At 51.1% G+C, this 19352-nt stretch overlaps 1 protein-coding gene across 2 annotated transcripts in view; it reads left to right on the top strand.

The window, feature by feature from the left end:
* The first annotated feature begins 292 nt into the window (after positions 1-292).
* Positions 293-19352, top strand: part of MED27 (mediator complex subunit 27) — a 63537-nt gene continuing 44477 nt past the window's right edge. The window contains exons 1-3 of one of the 2 annotated variants that reach the window (XM_023536534.1): positions 293-532; positions 2344-2488; positions 6504-6860. In XM_023536534.1, coding sequence (XP_023392302.1) covers positions 330-532; positions 2344-2488; positions 6504-6554 — 399 coding nt within the window. In that variant the 5' untranslated portion in view covers positions 293-329 and the 3' untranslated portion in view covers positions 6555-6860. Of the gene's footprint in view, positions 533-2343; positions 2489-6503; positions 6861-19352 lie in introns of those variants that run through there. The other variant, XM_011370032.2, reaches the window with a different exon arrangement.

Raw genomic sequence — 19352 nt, forward strand, 5'->3', positions numbered from 1 at the left:
TGAGCAATTCTTTTCCATATAACTCCCAAGAGCGCGTTTAGGGAGGCGCGAGAATTTTCTGTATTCCCTTGTCACCGTTAAGAAAGCCCAGCGTGCAGCCGGACCTCCCTTAATGGGAAGGATCACTTTCCGGCCCACGCGTCCGTTCAGTTAAGTCCGTTCAGTTAAAGCGCGGAAAGCCTATTGCGATAGCGCCTCACAAACCACCTGGGCAGCCCCGCCCCCAGGAAAACTACATTTCCCATAGGCCTTTGGGGGTTGCGTCATCAACGAGCGCGGCTTTTTGGTCGGGAAGCCGGCTTTGGCGAGCCGGTCGCAGCGGCGAAAACATGGCGGACGTGCTCAGTGTCGGAGTGAACCTGGAGGCCTTCGCCCACGCCATTAGTGCCATCCAGGCGCTGCGCTCCAGCGTGAGCAGGGTGTTCGACTGCCTGAAGGATGGCATGCAGAACAAGGAGACGCTGGAGGGCCGGGAGAAGGCCTTCATTGCTCACTTCCAGGACAACTTGCATTCGGTCAACCGGGACCTCAAGTAGGTACCCGCCGAAGGGGTGGGGGTCGGCCCGGCTCCCATCCTGTGCCGACCCCGCGCGAGTCTGCCCACTCGGGCGCGGTCCTCCCTTTCCATTGCTCCCTTGTTCTCTTTCTGTCCTCTCCAAGCCTCTGCCTGTCCCTCTGGCACACCTCATCCCCCCCCTCCGAACAGGACCCGATCTGCCCTGCCCCAAACCCAAGTGCACCCGGTCCGATTAGCCCTAATTCCTCGCCCCTGAACCTGGAATTCGTCAAGTTCAACCCTACCCCATCCTAAGCACGACAAAACGCCTTGATCTGCCTTTCCCTCCTCCCCGTCCAAAGCCACCTGATCAGGACGGTCACTCCCACTCTCACTGCGCCTTCCTCAAGAGAGGACTAATCTCAGGCCAGCCAGTTTAATCACTTATGCCCCTCCCCCATTATTTGTGGTCCTTTGGGGTTAAGGGTTGCACATTTCTTTCTCTCGCTTGCAGGTTACTTTCTTTACTTCTATGTTACAAGTGGAGTCAGAACGAAATGGGAGGATGTGTGTAAAAGGCACATAGTAGGCACTTTTTAACTGCTTATGTTCTTGACTTGTCTCCTCTTCCTTAAGAGAGCCTGTCCTTTCTAGGGAGGTTAGAATTTCAGGATTTTGGCCTTTTATTTCTCGGAACTGACCTTAGCAAGAAAAGGCATTTGGTGAGCTAGCTATCCTATGAATTCTGAAGTGGTTGGATTTTTGTTTTTTTCTTCTCAACTTGGTCTCCTCAGTAACCAGATGGAAGGAGGAGGTAGAATAGAGGAGGAGGTGGTGACCAGATGATGGGAGCCTCCTCCCCTCCCCCCAAGTAGCTGCCATTCTTTTCGGTGGAAAGCCAAGAAACCACACACCCTTCCTCAACTCCCACATCCACGTGCTGTTCTCTGGCACAGTGCCAGCTAATACTTTCCCTGCTCGAGGGATGTGATGGTTGCTCTTTCCTCCCGTTTCCCCTGGGATTTGCTTCCCTTTGTAACGTTCAGGTTGGTACAGCCCCTCACCACTTAAGAAAGTTTCAGAATATTTACATTACCCTTTGTCTTCTTAATCTTTATACAGTAGCGCCAAGAAGGTGGCCGAGGATGCCAAAGTGAATGTGGCATGAGGAGCTGTGCCTAGGGTCTTGTGTTGGCGGGTGGGGACTCGCCACTCACGACGTGCTCCTGCAACGTGCTTCTGCTGTCGGCTCTCTTTTCCCAGCGTATCTAGAGTTTTCCCACTAGGCCGAAGTGCGTTCGTTCGACACAGTCCCCTCCCTGGTGTCTTCCCATTCCGTTTGTTTATTTTATCCCTTGTTTCGTTAAGTTTTACCATCTGTGAAGCACCGTGTACAAGTATATCCCTATGTGAATGATAAATAATCATCATTTATTAAGGTACTTGCTGTTCCGCCAAATGTAATGATCTGTACGTGGTTCTGAAAACTCTTGGTGAGAAGCAGCATTGTACCCCGTTTCAAAATTCCAGGTGCTCTCCAAGTCTCCTCTCTTGCAGAGATAATGCAAGTTGTTAAATCCCAATTTGAGGAGTCTTATTGATTCTGGTACCCTAAACTTTTTATTTTCTCCTTTGGAATGGCACCAGAGAACTGGTTTTAAATCATATAAGCGCCCAATTAGAGATGTTCTTATTTGTCACTAATCTCTTTCACCTTTCAGAAAAGTACTTCTCCCTAAGGGACTTCTGACGGACAGCTTGAAGAGCAGTCTTCGACCAACAGGGTTGGCTAAACACTAGAGTTTCAGCGAACTCAGGTTTATTTGCTTTATCTATTTACTTTTCAGTGAGCTCGAACGCCTGAGCAATTTGGTGGGCAAGCCATCTGAGAACCATCCTCTGCATAACAGCGGCCTGTTAAGCCTGGATCCTGTGCAGGACAAAACTCCTCTCTATAGTCAACTCCTTCAAGCATATAAGTGGTCAAACAAGGTAAGAGTGATGTGTCCGAAGTGGAGCTGACTTAGGGAAAGCCGCATTTTCTTATACTGCAGGAATGCAGAAGGCGAGGGTGAATTATTGTCTTTTTGTTCTCGATTCAGCATGGGCTTCCAGAGTTGGAAGTTTCCGAATTTCCCTATGAGCTGTTGTGTAGTTCTTAAAGTCTGGGGCTTATTCGTGATGCTCAGGTAGTTAAATCAAGAAAATCCAAGTCAAGTGTATTTAACCTGGAGTCTGGCTATAGAAAGCAGCTTTGATGAACCCCTTGAAATTATATGTGCATTTTTTTATGGGGAAGACAGGAAGCTTCATCACATTCTCAGATGAGGCCATGACCCCCAGAAGGGTAAGGACTGGTGGAATAAAGGAGGGGTCTCCAACCCCCAGGCTGTGGACTGGTACTGGTCTATGGCCTACTAGGCACTGGTCTGTGGCCTACTAGGCACTGGGTTGCATGGCAGGAGGTGAGCGGCGGACGAGTGGGCGAAGCCTCATCTGTATTTGCAGCCGCTCCCCAGCGCTGGCACCGCCACCTCAGCTCCACCTCAGACCATCAGGTGTTAGATTCTCATGGGAGCACCGGTCACTGGTGCCATAAAGGTTGGGTACCGCTGCTCTAAAGGTTCAGCCACTCACGTTGTTTCTGTTGCTTGTACTGTCTTTTCCCCTGTCGTCGATGGAGGAACATCACTAGAGGACTGTTTGTTAGATTACTCTTTAATTACTTTAGACCCTGTCCGAGGGAGATTGTTCTAAACGTGCTCCATAGGATTTGCTATTCATGGTTCCCGTCTGCAAGCAGGCCCGTGGCACAGACCCTAGGACAGCTATAAAAGGAGAACTAGACTGTAGTCTAAAAATAACAGGAAGAACTAGGCTCATGAGCCTGGAAACAGTTTATTGACAAGCTTCTTTTGTTTGGGAGCTGTGGGCTGTGTATTTTTCTTTTCCCTGCTGATAGAGAACTAGAACGTATATGTGGACTGATTTTGGAAGCGTTTCTCATTAGTCTGTGCTGCCGGCCTGGGGGCAGTTGTTCTTACTGTTACTGGTCCGGAACTGCCCTGCCCCCTCCAGTTATCCACTGCTTTCCCTCCTTTCTGTGGTCCTTTCACCCTCAGGTGAGCCTGGACAGTGTTTCAGGTGTGTGGAATTTTTTCTTTGACTTTCTCCACGGGGGCTTCTTAGTATTCTTAGGTTTGGGGTGGAACGCCCGAAGCTGAATCTGAGGGATCAGGGAGAAGTGATTGATCATGAAGTGCTAAAGAAAGAACTTGAGCCTCAGACACAGGCATTTAGCCTGTAAGGCTTGTCCCCAAACTCTGGGCTGGGCTGTCAGACAAACTCAGTTTGGCCTTGAGGATCAGGGTGCCCAGGTAGTGTGGGGATCTGTCGCTCTCTTGCCGTCTCCAAGCCTGCTCTCCTGTGTTGGCCTGATGCTCTCCAGGTGGTGGAAAGGACAGCCTGGCAGTTGTAGGTGTGTGCGGTCCCTATACCAGGTGATTTCTGGTCTCCACGTCAGACCCTGGAAAGGGATTCTGGGCCTGCTGGGTAGGTGGCCCTCGAGGCAGTTTATTAAGTCCAGGGGGTGAGATTCTCTGATTAGCCAACACGGATCACCTGGAGCACAGGAAGTAGGGCTCCTTGGAGTTGGCTAGAGGCAGTTCCCTAAAGGTGGGGATGCAGGGCGGACAAAAAATGATGTATATCTGTCGCAGTTGCCAAGGCTGGACACGAGACGGTCCCAGGCCTACAGAGACAACACCGCCCTCTCAGGCTGTCCCGTTTGTGGTCCGTGTTTTCCCAGCAGTGCTCTTGGTCATCCTGACGTGAGCTTGCCTGGTGCTCAGGTGGGAGGTGGTCAGTAGGTGCACGGTGCGATTCATTTCTCCTTGTCAAGACTCCTAGTCTTGCTTATTGGTGTTTCGACATGAAAGTCGCATTGATGTGTCACGTGGATACACTTGTTCTAGAATAGGCTAGAGCAAGGGGCGCTTTTCAGTGTTGGGAAGATTTGGGCTGATCTCAGAACCATGTGTGAAGGGGACTCTGGGGTAGGTGACTGGTTTTAAATCGAAGTGGTGATACTTAGCTTTGGAACGAAGGCAGTTTAATTGCTGGATTTAGTAGTTGGAGTATTAAAACAGAAGTTCCTGCCCCTGACCCCACCCTTGCCCCCAGGTGGAAAAGGGGCCATATTAAGGGAATTAACTATACAGAACTTGTCCTGGTGATGCTGCAGGTTAAAAATAGACGTGGAAATGTATCAGATTGTAAATCCCATATGAGCAGTGCGAGAGATGTCAGGGTTTCAGTCACGTCCTGTAGAGTGACTCTGTAAAGTAACTGCTCTTCCGCCAGCTCCCTAGTGCCCCAGCAGAGAGGGGATTTGGGGCTGCTCGTGACACTGATTACTAGAAACGAAGAGAGCGGTTAAGAGCTCTTTAGTTCAGCCCCTTACAGCTGAGCAAACCCAGGCTCAGTGGACTGACCTGCTCGTGGCTCTATAGCTAAGCTGGAATTTGCATTTCCTGACTTAGGTAAGTGTTCTTTCCTCTAAAATTTGATGTTTAATCTAGTTGGCTTCAGGTTTTTGACTATAGAAATCATTCTCCCCTCCTTTAACTTACGCGCTGGAAACAATTCATGTGTTATATTTTATTCATGAATCTCCGTACACATTTTACTAATTTTTAATGGTTTATGGAAGGACAGAGATGGCAAATGCACGGTACAGGGGTCCTGAAACTGTCGCTTTTGTCCAGGACAGGCATCACTAATCAACTGCTGCACTCTTTCCTGTGGAGGCGGGCTCTCTGCTCTGCTCGGGGGCTGTGCAGGCCCTTCCTGTCACTCACAGGTGGGCTGTGGGGAAGCCGTGTTTTCTCGTTGCTGCTATGGTAGATAATGTCCTATCTGACTGTGGCTTATTCAATATCTTACCTGACTCTAGAAAGGATTTAAGGTAGATTATGAGAGTAACACCCTGAAAGAAAAGAGGAAATCAAAGGTAAGGATGTCTTATGTACCTTTCTTAAAAAACTCAATAAATAACCCCAGGAAATGAGCCAGTATTCTGATTTCCAGCTGGGGATATGGAAGCAGCAAACAATGATATGTGTTTATCTTGCCTCTCTACAAAGGAAAAGAGCTTTTTCATTGCTAAGGCTTTCATCATTCAGAATTTTACCCTCAAAGAGTTCAAACCAGCAAGCGCATTAATATGTTAAGTGACGTTTGGGATAACTTGCCAATGTCAGCTTTACGCACTGTTGGCTAAGAATTGGAGGAAGTATGGAAAAAGCTTTGATACCGCCCATTATGTGATGAACTTTCTGCTTTATGTGCTGTCGGCCATAGAAAAATCTCGTTCATGCCTAATGACTAATTATTTTCTTTAGGAGATTTTGTAATTTTTGTAAAGTCAGTTGGAATATTAATTATATGGTAGTTGGCATAATTGTTAGGATAACACATTTAAAAATTAATCTAATGAAATGTCAAGTTGCTGCGAGCAGCACTTTTTCCATGCTGAATTGGGGGAAGAATTTAGCTTTTAACTCTTGTGCACCTCTTGGTAATTGTTCTGTAGAGGGATGACAAGCTCTCTTGATGAAGGCAAAAAATAATTGGCATCAACTCTGTTCTCGCTGTAAGACAGTCAGCGAACACTGTATATTGCTTATTATGTACAGACATGCTGAGAGTTAGACAGAACTATCTGCAGGTCCCTTTCCGAAGGTTTCCAGCGTCTCGTTACCAGGCTTTTATTTTCGGCTTTGACTCTTTTCATTTGTTTGTGGCAGAAGGCTACTCGTTTCTTTGCCTGAAAAGCGGACTAAGACTCCGGCCTTTCCTGGGTGGTGTCTGAAGCAGCAAAGACCCCAGCAGTCCCTTTCTCCTGGGGATGGGAAGTGGGTCCAGAGGAAGCTGCCGCCGCTTGGTATTTGTTTTTACGTGCTTCATTTTACAGTTTTCTTAGAGAAAGCGCACCCTTCTATTCCAGGAATGTTCATTTGGGCAGTCCGAAGACGTTTCCTCCATCCCGCCCTCCTGAACTGTTCCGTTTGGAATCCGTTACAGTAACCGTCATCTCTCACATCCGTCCTGGAAGCTGCTTTTTCTGTTTCTGCACCAGGGTGCTGCCAGGGGTGGGATTGTTTAAATCACAACCCTGAGCCTTTTTTTTTTTTTTAAGGACCCCGTCCTCTTTTAAGCACCTGAGCAGAAGTCCTTTGTCTTGTTCCCTGCTAGGAGTCCCCAGTACCTAGCAAGGTGCCTGGCATACAGTAAGCATTCGGTTAAAATGCCTCGAATGAATGAAAGGATAAATAAAAGCTTTTGCTGTTGAATTTTTAATTTACAGCCCTTCTGTGGTTTGCTCGCTTGTGTGTTTGATGGAGCGCGTGCGGGCATTTCCGTTTCTGGCCGTTGCTTGAGGAACCTCGTTGTGGCCCTCGTGGAGGAGATTCTGAGGTCCCAAGCTGGAGGCCGGGGCCGGGTTCCAGAGGGTGGTTTGCAAGGGCAGGGCGAGGTCACTCGGTGAAGCGATGACAGTCTCTCTGAGGGCTGAGGTTAGCAGTTTTATCTAAGTCGTTTGTCACCCGGTGCGCCTGTCTAAGGGAGGCAGGTGACAGCCAGGGCTTAGGAGGGGATGGGACTGGTGGAAGTCTTCTGGAGTCGACTGAGTCAGGCTCATTCGAGCAGCTGCACCTGATGTCAGGTGTTCTGTGGCAGCTGTCGTTTTGGCAGTGATGAGCAAACTGCCTGGGAGAGGAGACTCCGCTCCACCGGCCTCTTAGCGGGGCCCGGCCCTGGCTCCTTCTCTGTGGTGCGTGTTCAGGGAATACAGATTTATTCAGAATGCAACGAGGAAGGGAAAATCACCGAAATGCCTCTCAAAGCCTAATCGTCATGACCGAGGGTCAGGCTCTGTTCTGGACTGTCTTTCTTAGCATCGGGACCAGGTGCCATGCTTAGAGCTGTTCTTCACCGAAATCGAACCTTCACGGTAGCTCGTCACTTGCACTTGCTACAGTAGTGGGCTTACTTGCACCTGCTACAGTAGTGGGCTTGACTATCGTAGAGACTGCCCTGGTTAGCCTTGAGTCCTGCTGCCTTTCCTCCCCGCCATCATCAAACTCTGATACCATGGGAGCCATTATGAAAGGAACGAAGAGTAACAGCCAAACAGAATGAAACAATGAAACAAAACCAGCCTCCGGGGTTTCTAGATAATGTCAGATACGGAAGTAAGGAAGTTAAGCCAGAAATGTCAAGGCTTAAGTGTAAGTCACCGAGTCAGGCTGTCCACGTTCCGATCCAGCTCTGCGCGTACTCTCTGCCTGGAGCATCGGTTTCCTCATCTGTAAAATGGGGATAATGTAAGTATTTCTGTCTAGTGTTGTGGTGAAGATTAAGTGAAATAATGCATGTGAAATGCCTTAGGATAACTCATATATTGTGATATAACTGGTAGTTAAAATTACAAGGCACAGTGTTTGTGGAGGGGCAGTGCGGCTCTGGCTAAGACCACAGCCTGCAGAGCTGGACCACTTTGGTTCACATCGCAGCTCTGCCACCCAGCGGCTGTGAGGCTGACCTCTGTGCCCCCATTTTAGACTCTCTACAGTAGAGAGGACATTTGTACCACCTTGGAAAGATGTCACGAGACTAAACGAGATCATATAAGTGAAGCATTACCTGGCACAGCGAACACTCACCGGGGCTGGCATTACTGTCTTAACAATGAGGACAGGCCCCCCCCCCGCCCCCCGGCAGCGCCTTTCTGTCTAATGGCGGTTTCCGCCTCTCACTAAGCCTCCCACCCTTGACTTTAATATCGTCTCCTGAAATCCTACAAATTAGGAATTCCTTTCGGTAATCACCATTTTCCTGGGGGAGCCCGAGCACGGACATCCGCAGTTCCCACATTCATAGGCTGCTGACAGTGCCGGGGGGCGGGGCTCCATCCCCAGAAACTGGGGGTGAGGGCGAGGGAGCGGGCATTCGGTCTGGGGCCCTGGGGACACGGGGCAGAGGTTTCGCGGCCGTAACTCAGCCCTGGCCGTCTGCTGCGTGGCCCACTGTGTGACCTTACGCCGGTGGCTTTGCTCCTCTGGGTTCTAGCTCCTCGTCGGCAGGATGCAGGGCTGGACCGGATGACCGCTCACGCCCCTTTCACTCCACCCCGGCAAGGCGAGTGGAGTTACTCGTGCGTTTCTGTGGTCGTGGAAACGTGAGCAGGGCCTGGGCAGGGGGGAGAGCGGTTCTTGTCCAGCGGTTCTTGTCCAGCGGTTCTCACGCGGTGCTGTGCGCGTTGCTGTGGCTGCTGCGAGCGTCTCGGGCACAGAAAGGCGCAGCAGCCGCGGACGCCTTTGCCGGAAGGGCCCCCGTCAGAGCTTCTGGGCAGCGGGGGCCTCGTGCGAGACACAAGGTGCAGACGCCGAGGACGGTCGGTGCAGCCCCACAGTTCGCGTGCGCTCTGTCCCAAGGCTTCTGCCTAGTTCCACGTCTCCACGTTCCACTTACTAGTTGCGGTTTCTGAAAACTGTCCCTTTATTGTTGCCTGGCATCAAGTTTGTGACTCCGTCTTTCATTTTCTCTAAAAGAGAAGGAACTTTCGGAGTAGCCCTGGGGAGGCTGTGGAGGCTGCTGGCGGTGGGTCATGCCTGCCCCCGGCACGCGCGGCCTGTGGGGACTCACCCGTCCCCCTTTGGCTGTCCTGCACTGGCCTTTCCTGGGCCGATTAGGGACCTGGAAGGGGCGCGTTCTTCTCTCTCCCAGGAACGCTGAGTAGAGAGGAACGTGGCCAGTGTTCCTCGGTGGGGGGCTGCACGGCAGTGGAGGAGGAGGCGTAGCAGGCACAGGAAGAGCCTGTCGTGAGGCCTCCTGTCTTCTTGTCTTCTCTGTGTGGTGGGTGTGACCCAGGGAACGGCCGCTAGATTGTTATTGCTTCTCTCCCGTTGCACAAGGCTTCTCTGGGTCGTCTCGTCTCTTCCGCGGCTTCACCTGGAAGCCACGCACGAATGACACCTATCGCCAGCCCAGGTCTCTTCCCCGAGATCCAGACCCGTGTACCAAAGTGGCTGCGGGGCATCCGCGCTCGGAGACGCAGGCCTCTGGGAGCGCGTCCAGACCTGAGATCCTCACCGCCCACGCCTCGTGCTGGGGCGCCGTGTGCAGCCAGGCACACAGGCCCTGTCACCTGACGAGGGCCTGTTGGTCCCAGCTCTTAACAACCTTTCTCTCCACGCCCCCTCTCTCAGCTGCTGCTGCCTGAGCCCAGGCCCCCACTGCTGCGGGGCGAAGCAGCCTCCCCACTGGATCTCCGCCTGCTCCTACCCCGTCGGGTCTGTTGCCCAGTTGCGGCTCTCCGGGGGTCTCCACACCGTCGGCAGCTCACGGTCGCCCCTCAGTGGTTCCCCCATCTTTCCTAGGACTCGTCCCAGCTCCCCAGCCGGCATTCGGAGGCCTTCTCGTCCTTGTGCGCAGGGCAGAGTCCGGAAGCAGACGGACCCGGGGCCGGAGCCCGGGGCCTCGGCTTCCTCATCTGTGGAGTGGCACGGGCAGGCCTGCCTCGGGGGCCGTGGGGGCCGCACGCACGCTGAGCCGGAGTGTTTAGCGTAGAGCCTGGCAGCTTACTCGCACTCGCAGTTGTTTAGGTCCCAGCTTGCTTGTCACTGCCTCGGGGAAGTCTTCTGAGAGGGGCCCACATCGGGTCCCCTCTGTCTACACCTGTTATTGCTGTTGCCCACTCTGCCTGTTCGTCACCCTCACAAGATTAAGCCTCGTCCTGCGTTAGGACTTAGACTTTGGGCAAGTTACCTGACACCTCTGAGCCTTGGTCTGCTGGGCTGTGAAATGGGCGTAATACCGAGGTCTGGGGCTGGTCTGGGCATCTCATTAGAAAATATACGTGACGTTTGGGGTAGGATGCATGGTGGCAGTTCACAAATAGTAGTTGTTTCTAAGTGTGTCAGAAAACAGTATTTGGGGTTAAATCGAAGCCTCTAGATCTCTTCCTCTTTCCTTCTTAGAGTATTTGCGTCTCCGCCCTTGAGCCCCGGCTTCTGTTTGTTTCGCCTGGAGTGCGAGTGCGTCGGGTGTCGGGCGGCTGCTGCTGTTCCCAGGTGCAAGAGACTGAAAGGGAGGAGGGATGGAGGCGCGCGCCTGGCGGCTTCGAGCTGCGCTGTCTGCCGCCACACCCTGACGTTGGGGGCCCCTCGGCTGGCTCAGGTCCCTGTGTGTGTGTGCGTGTGCGGGGGGCTGTGTCTGCGTGGCCCCAGCTCACACCCTGTCCCCTGGCTTCTGGAGCTTGCCGTCTGCACCCCCCCCTTGTCCGGGCATTCTTTCAACGCAGTCACTTATTTTGGGGAGGCTCCAGGTCACTGCAGCCGCTTGGGCTTGGCGAGCTGGTTGCAGGGGCTGGTCCCTGGGCTAGAGCCTTGGCTCAGCCTTCTGCGTCTTCTTGCTGACTTGTCAAAGTGACTGGAATGCCCATGCCCCAAGACCCTCACTTCCTCCTGGGGACACCTTACTCGTCTAGTAGTTTCTGGCAAGTCAGTAGCTCTGGTCTTCCCTTTGGTGCCCTGTCAGGCTTCCCTCAACCTCGGGAACTGGACGCTCTTTCTGAAATCTGTAGCTTCACATGTGGCTGCTCCACCAGACACACCCGGGTCTGCCCTCAGGAGCCCAGAGCAGGTGATGGTGCCTGCTGCTCGCCGCCCGCTGTCTGGAGCGCCCTGTGCCTTTCCGAGTGTGTGCTCTCCTGCGTCCTCCTGCAGGCTCATGAGAGCGTTGCTTTAGAGAAGCCTCCAGAACGACCAGGCAGTTACCATCGTCTCTCTTGGCGGCTTCGCTGATCATACTGTGCTGTGGCTGCTGGCATTCCCGGTCTGTCCCGTGTTCTCGAGGCCTGGCCCTGTGGCCTCATCTCTGAACACGTCACATTCAGTACACAGTAGGCACTTAGTGATTGAGGTTCTGCCGGCCCCTGCCATACGTCCATAAACTCTGGGCACTGCACTGACTTGGATGGAGTGTGAGATCTCAGGGGGACCTCAACGATCAGGTAGGTCACGGCCCCTCAGTTTATAGAGAGGATGACTTGTCCAAGCCACTCTTTAACTGACACTTGCAGTATTTGGCAGCTTGGAAAAGGAATATCAGCTGGATGTCCAGAGAAGCAGAGAGGTTTTTCTCGCCTTTGAGGCCTGTTGAGATACTGCCTTTCACCTGTGGTTCTGCGGCTGCCGATCCCGTCCGTGAAGCAGGAGCAGTGGGCAGTTCACGTGAGCATCAGAGGGACCGATGGGGATGGGTGCGATCCACTGACAGCTGCAGTCTGTGCACAGGGCAAGGCGGCATGGGGCCCGGCCCAGGCAGGGACAAGGCCCGGGGCATTACCTTGACCTCCATGAGCAAAGCAGCCCCAGGCCCTTCAGTCTCTGAGAGGCAGACACCCTCATCTGCTCTGGTTATGATAAGTTGGGATCGTAGCAGCTAGCTGACATCTTTGCTGGGCATGTCATGAAAAGAAAGGGACTGCCTTGGAGGCCCTTACTGTCATGGGCACGGACACCAAGGATGGCTGTGTGGAAGATAGGACCACTCCCTACTTTTTTCCCCCTATTTTACAGGAATTGTACTGAGTCCTCCATTGGGTTCACGAGATACCAATTGTTTATGTGTCTTTGTGTTTTAGGGTTGGAGAGGTATACTGTATTATTGTTATTATTTGCAGTCAGTAGGCTTCTCTGATTATTGATCACTTGTCAGTAGTTGTCACTGCTAAGCATTCTGGGCTCAGCTCTCTCCTGATGACTCTGCGTGGTAGATTTTTGCAGGAGAGAGTCTGCAGGCTTTGAGTGTGTGCGTGCATCCACATGCGGGAGAATGGTTGTGTTTGTTATAAAATGCCCAGTCTTAGTCATTCCCGGACTGTTTCTGAGTACTGTGCTTTTCGCTAGGAAATATCTATCCATTCAGTACCTATTTATTGAGCACCTGCTATGTTGCAGGGACCGTTCTAGAAACAGTGAATGAAACTGATAAATTCCCATCTTCTTATATATATATCCAGCTTTCTAACTTGATTAGGGGAGTTAAGCGCCAAAGCACCTGGTTTAATCCTGGCTCTACTGCTGGTCTTTTTCTCCTTAGTGGCCTTTATATGCCTCAGTTTACCAGTCTTTACTCCCAGAAAGGGGCGTCACTCACGGGGTGCCGGCTGCCTAATTGGCACATGTAACTTAGTAGAACAATGTCTGAGCACAAAGGAGATTTTCTCTGTGTCCTGGTATCTTAAATATCATCTTGTTTTTATAGCTTGGTGCATTTTATTTCTGTCATATGCTTAATGCAAATGCAAATTTACTGCTAGTAATATACACTTTTCTGATTTGTTTCCCCTTGGCATGTCACCAGTTTGCCCTATCCTGCTCAGCCTAAACTAAGGCTGTTCTTGTTTTAAGGGGTTCTCATTGGTTTCAAGAGAACAACAAACATCTTACGTTTGTGTCCAGAGGGAAAAGGCAGTCAGTCGTTCAGACAGCTTCAGGATGCTGACTTACCTGCACCTTCGTTCCCAGATCTGGTCCCCTTAGCTTGTGTCCGTCAGTAAGAGGACTCTCCGTGGTCCTTGGGTATACGGTTTAGTGACTCTAGCAAAGGGTGCTACGCATTTGTTACTCCTTGTATTTACTACCGAGTCTGTTTAAATTTCGTTTAGTTACCTGGGGCCCTGGAGGATGGTCGTGCCCATGGGTGAGATCGGTCTTACGCACCGACTTCAGTACCTCACCCAGGGGCACCCAGGGGCATGCTGGGGCCCACGGGGTACACGGTGCTCTCTCCGATTGCCTGACTGCCCACCTGGCTGTCCATCCTATATCATTTATCTATCTCACCGTTTAAAGCCACGCTTCATAATTCAGTCTGTTTCCCAGAGTTGAACGCATTGATTCAGAATCCTACATCATCCCTGGGGTTCGTGATGAGACTTAGAATCACTCTGAGTTTCAAGATAGAATGAATTCTCGACCTCTGCTTCTTGGTGAGCAGAAAATGATGAAGCAGTTGTTGAAGAGTTTGTTTCGTGCTAACATGGAAGTGTTTCTTCCTTTAGAAATCACTGCGAGCGTTTCTCTCTGCTGTGGCTCCTCACCAGGTTTCACCCCGTTCACCTGCACAGTGAGTCTGCAGACACTTATTTTTCCGATGGCGAGTGCACTGAGCTCGGGGCCTGCACATAGTAGGCGCTCGCTGGGTATTTTTCTTTCCTCTCTGCAGATTCCCATCTGCTCTGCTGCCACCCCCAAGCACTTAACTCCAGCCAGCAGAGACATTCCCGGTTACCTAGTTGGTTTGGATAGCAAAAAACGCTGGCTCTGAATGCCTTTCAAATGCTAAAAGACGCCACGGAGAATTATGGAGCCCAACGCTCCCCTAGCCCTGTTTTCCCCACTCAGACAGAGCGGTCCGTGTTAATTTTAATTGCTCAGATGAGCTCTAACATTGAAATTTTAATGCATTTTCACAGTAGCTCAGACAGTGTAACCACATTATCCTGCTGGCAGTTCACTGGAATCCTTGGCCAAAATGCTGTACTGGGGACTTTGGCTTACAAAGCCGGGACGTGGTAATCTCCCAGCAAGATGTCTTGTGGGGAATGCTGCTTTTCCTGTTGAGACGTCCTCCGAGTAGTAAAGCAAATTGTCCTTCTAAGTCGCAGAGTGATGGGCATGTAGCGCTTTCGAGGAAGGTTTTCAGAGCTCCTGGTTAGCAGAGGATGCCTCCGGGGGAGTTGCCTTATGCTGATGAGTCACGAAATGGGAAAGGCTCTTGAAAGCCTCCAGTTTGCTTTTGGTCCTGAAGGAACGTTGACAATATCTGATGGAGGAAAACCCTGCCTCTGGCTTCCACTCTGCACATCAGTTGCGCTGAGCCCCGGTGGCCGACGCGGTGGGCCAGCGTGGTTCCCACGGAGCCTGGCACTTGTGGGCTCAGTAAGTGCATGCCGCTAGACGGATGAGCGAACCCTGCCACCCTCTTCCAGGCCGTCTCCCCGCGTAGCCGGGACATTTGCAGCGGTCCCCTCACTGGAACTCCCTGTCTTACCACCTCCTGTCTTTTCCCATACGGCTCAGAGTGCCCTTTGAAAGCGCAAGTTTGATCACACAAGTCTCCTGCTTAAAATGTGGTGATGACTCCTGCTTGTGCTCGGGGTTCAGACTCCGTAACGTGGCCTGCGACGGTCCGTGTGTGACTGCCGTGGAGCCCTGGCACCCAGCCACCTCGAAGCCCTGCTGCTTGCCCTCCTGCCTCACGCTGTTTCACGGGGCCCACGCCTCTTTGCCGGCTTAATACTATCTCACTTATTTTTTCACGTTTGTGGTCACGTGCTTGGGAGAGTCTTTTCCTAACTCCATGAGTCGGGGCGAGGTGTCCTTCTGCGTGCCGCCGTGGCCCTTATTGCCCCCGTCACGACGTGAGTCACAGCGGCTGCCAGGTGCTGGTGCCTGGACTGGGACAGGGACCGGGTCTGCCTGCTCCCCGTGGTATTCCCAGTGTCCGGCCAGGCTCACTGGAAGAAAACAAACCAGCAGCTCTCTTCCAGTTGAACAAGTAGTTTCATCTTCTTCGAAGTCACTGTTTCAGTGCTAATTAAACTTGTTTTTGAGGGGAGGAGGCAGGGACGTAGGTGGGCTTCCAGGTCCCACTTTCCTTCCGGTTCGGGCGGAGGCGACACCAGTCCTAAGCACACAGCGGCTGAGGTGTCTTTATTGGGTTTGTGTATTCCACTCACGGCTTGACTTGCTGAAGGATAATGCATATTAAGTTTTTTTTTTTTTTTAAACTAGTTTGAGGAGACAAACAGAAGGCAAATTATCTTGATTATTTTGAGGCAGATATGAAAAGGGCAGAGAAAGGGTACAGTGAAAGTTCTAGAGGCACCTTCTGTTCATTTTAGCGCTTTATCGTTTCTAGAGCAGCGAAGTGTCCATGGCCTCGTCAGACCGCGTGTGCGGTGTCACAGCATGCGCTCCGGGGCCAGATCCCTGGGCTCCCATCCTGCTTCTCCCTGTTCTCCCATGACCTTGGGCAGCTTACTCCCGCTTCCCGATCTGTAAAGCGAGGAGGTTAATCGCATCTCCCTCAGGGTTGTTGTGAAGGTCAGAAGCTTAGTCCACGAGGGTGTTAGAAGCATGGCTGGCACCCAGTCTCTGCCTTCTTTTACTGAAGCGGGAACTCAGATTCTGAAAAGCGAAGCGACCTGCCTCAGTCACCGGGTTGTAAGTGGCCGAGCAGATTCACAGATCACCTGGCTCCAGATCCGTTTATTCTCGAGTCTGCCCTCACTGTCTCCACGACAGCACGGGCTGGGCAGCTGCTGTCTTTACCATGGAGGCGTTGTTACAAATGGCTCTTCTTTTAAGTCAGATCCTCAGATGGAAACTTCCAAAGGTTTACTCACTTTGTCATGAGACCTGCGTTCCTGAGCATTTATATAAATCACGAAGAGACTCTCTTCTGTGAATTGTAATTCCCCATTTACCTGTTATTATGTTGGATTTTTTTTGTTTCTTTTTGGTGGCGGTGTGTTTAAATTTGAGTTGTTAAAGCATAACTTAGCTCCTCAAAGCTCTAAGATCGTAGAAGTCCTCTCCCGTCGTGGTCATCTCGGTAATACTCCTCCATTCCTCTGACTTCTGCTAGCATTAGGCAGAGCCAGCATGGAAGTCATTTATTGAAGCATCTGACTGGGGGGAGGGGTTGGACTGTGCTGTATTCTGTGCCTGTCAGCCTTCCACTCCCTCCCGCCCTGACTGGCACTCGCCTCTTGTTGGTTGATAAAATACGTATCATAAAAAAGAACCTTCACGAAAGGCAGGGGTTCTTATTTTGGGAGTCTGTGCTTAGGCTCGTGTTGGGGCCCTGAGTATACACAGGCATGTTTTTCTAGGAGAATAACCATAGCTTTCACCAGTACTCTTTCAGGGGGCTGTGGCCCCAACAAATTTTAGAATCTTGCCGTGGAGAAAGAAGTATTGTTTTTTTCTTTAAAAAAAATTTATAAACAGAGCATTTTATTAATAACATGTTTACACTCTTTTTACGTAACCAATTGTGTAGGGATTTAGCGTGTCATACTCAATAAAAGTTTATAGTAGAATATTCAGGCTAAAGCTATATGTTTAAAAGTTTGCCAGATCGGCCTTCCCTTGCAAATGATCTACTGCCAGCATAACAAGCAGAATCTTAAAACAAAAGTCAAAAGGTCTAGGAGTGTTGTTATTTTTATATGACAACGTTGCCTTCAGTTCTGGGGGACCTGGGCTGGACAGACCCTCCGGAGGCCAGCCCCGGCGCCTCGTGGCGGGGCCTGGGGGAGTGTGCCGTGTGGAGGGGGCACCGACAGCCTTTGTAGCTCTGGCTGAACCGTCTGATTTGAGAGCTGCTTTCCCAAGTCGAAGTCTGGCCTCACCCCTCCCGGCCTCACTCATTCCCCATCGTCTCCCCCGTTGTCCCCCTCTCTCCCACCTCTTGTTTTCTTTCCCAAATTATCCTTTCGTGTTGCAGAAATGCTTGTTGGCGCAGAAGGAGTCTTGTATCAGTCCTTTAGTTGATGAAAGGTGACCGTATTACCTGGAGCTACTTTGCGGAGATAGGAGACAAAGGTAAGACTTGTGGACACCTTTCTCTGAAAGAAAAAGGGAAAATGTTTTGAAAATTGAATTTTGCAGCTGACAGTGTAGTGCGGTTAGGGGAGAGCAGGAAGGGCTCCCTGCAGAAGCTGAGAAAGGCGACACTCAAACGGAGCTTCCCGAGGAAGGTGACATCGCATGGGATTGTGCCTCGGTCCCACTCACGGGGCGGTGGCACGCTCTGTTCTTGTGTGCTCCTCCTTCTGACTGACGGGGGAGAAAGATGTTTATGAATCGTCCTGCGTGGAATTTGCTTTGTGACATAGCCACATCTACGGCGTAGGCGGAACTGGCAGCCGAAAAGGTCAAGGTGGTGGTTTACAACTTTTTTGTCATCTCTTCACCGCTTGTTCCTTTGACCGAGCTTCTTCTGGATGCGGCTACCTGCCAGTGGCGATGTGTTTGCATTTCTGCAAGATTGTGTGTCACCGCTGCTTCACCTCATAGCAGGGACTCAAACTCTGCCACTAGTGTCTCTGCGGGGATCATTTTTATGCTAGTCAGTTGTTGTTTCACAAAAGAAATGGAAACTAAATTTTCATGAATTCGTTAATACTTTTTCCACCTTGAGCCCTCCCCCTCCCCGCCCCCCAGCAGGTTAAGGATCTAGGCTGAATCTAGCTCTGTGGTTTATTTACTGCATGACCTGGGGCAGGTCCCTCGTCTCTCTTGAGTCTCAGTTTCCACAGCTTTAAATGGGGATAATAACAGTTCTTTCTTTCTTGGGTTTTTTTGAAGATTCAGGGGGCCGATGCTGATAAGGGCTTAGCCCAGGGCTCAGGAAGTGTCAGGAGCATGCTCCTGAAATATATCAGTGAGGACCGATGCTAACGTGTTGATATTAGCCTGACTTCCCAATAGCAGTTCCAAGTGGGGAGGTGGGTGAGAGGAGAGACGTGCATCCGGGCCGCACGTGTCAGCGGACAGGGAACTCGAGCTGTGTTTTGGGCAAAGCAGAGTAAGGTCTGCTTTCCCTCGGTCTTTGCTTTCCCGAGCTTTATTTCCAGCTGCGATGTGGAAATGGCTGTGGGCGTGCAGGCTGTAATGGATCTCGTGCTTGAGGTTTCCCTTGTCACGGCTCAGCAGAGCCCTCCCTCCGCCCGCCCCTCAGATTGCCACCCCTGGCCGGCGCAGGACGGCCTCTCTGGAGGCAGCCCCCGTCACCTGCCCGCCAGCTCCGATTTGGGAGCTGGAAACTGCAGCCTTGGAGCTGTCCGCAGGTCGGTCTTAGGCGCTGGGCGCTGGCGCATGCCAGCACAGTTTGTACTTTGATTAATTTATTTAATCTGTCTTGTATCAACCCGAGAGCATAATTACGCACAAATTACTGTTTAAACTTGAAGCTTGTCTCCCTTGAACCAAGCCCTGTGCTGGTCCACAGCCCTGCTGGAGCCGTTCTGAGGGTGACTCTCCCTCTTGCCCTCCCCGAGGTGCCAGCCCCTGTCCGAGGCGAATGCGTTAGTTCCAGTTAGAAGCTCTCCCCCGCCACCCCCAAACCCCCAAGTTAGAAGCTTTTAAGAGAGGAGCAGCGCTGTTTGGATTCTGATCCTGTAGGCCACATCTCACTTGTGGAGAACTGTTCTTTTTTATCTTCGCATGTGAGTTAAATTAGTTTCTCTCTAACATAGTGAGGAGATATATATATATAGCCTGCTGCCGTTGCTTTGTTCTTTCAAATAAAGTGGGATTTTCAGAATGGGACTAGGTGGGTTTCTTAGCTCTTTTCAGGGATGGGAGGGAGGTGTGAATGGCGAGGCGGGGCAGACTCACCAAATCCCTTCTGTTTTATTGAATGTAAGATGCCATTGATTGTCAGATGCATCATTATTTTATGTACCACCGAGAAAGACAAAGTACTGCCAAAGATAATTTTCAGACATCATGATCATAAGATGCACTGTGATTTCAGAAGGTTTTAGAATAAGCGAACTATGATACATTGATAATTGGGCTTAGCTTTTGATACATTTTCAAAAGCTATAAAATCCTTAGCTTTTGATACATTTTCACCTAAACTGTAGAGGTGTAGATTTGGAGGGCCCAGACATTTTTGTCATATGGCGTCCTTCACATGACCATCTAGTTGCTGGAAACTGTAATGCTCCTCACCTATCTGCGGTCAGGAGAGGGGACCAGAATCTCTGTAT

The sequence above is a fragment of the Pteropus vampyrus genome, unplaced genomic scaffold (assembly GCF_000151845.1).
Source record: "Pteropus vampyrus isolate Shadow unplaced genomic scaffold, Pvam_2.0 Scaffold158, whole genome shotgun sequence".
NCBI classification, from domain to species: Eukaryota; Metazoa; Chordata; class Mammalia; order Chiroptera; family Pteropodidae; genus Pteropus; species Pteropus vampyrus.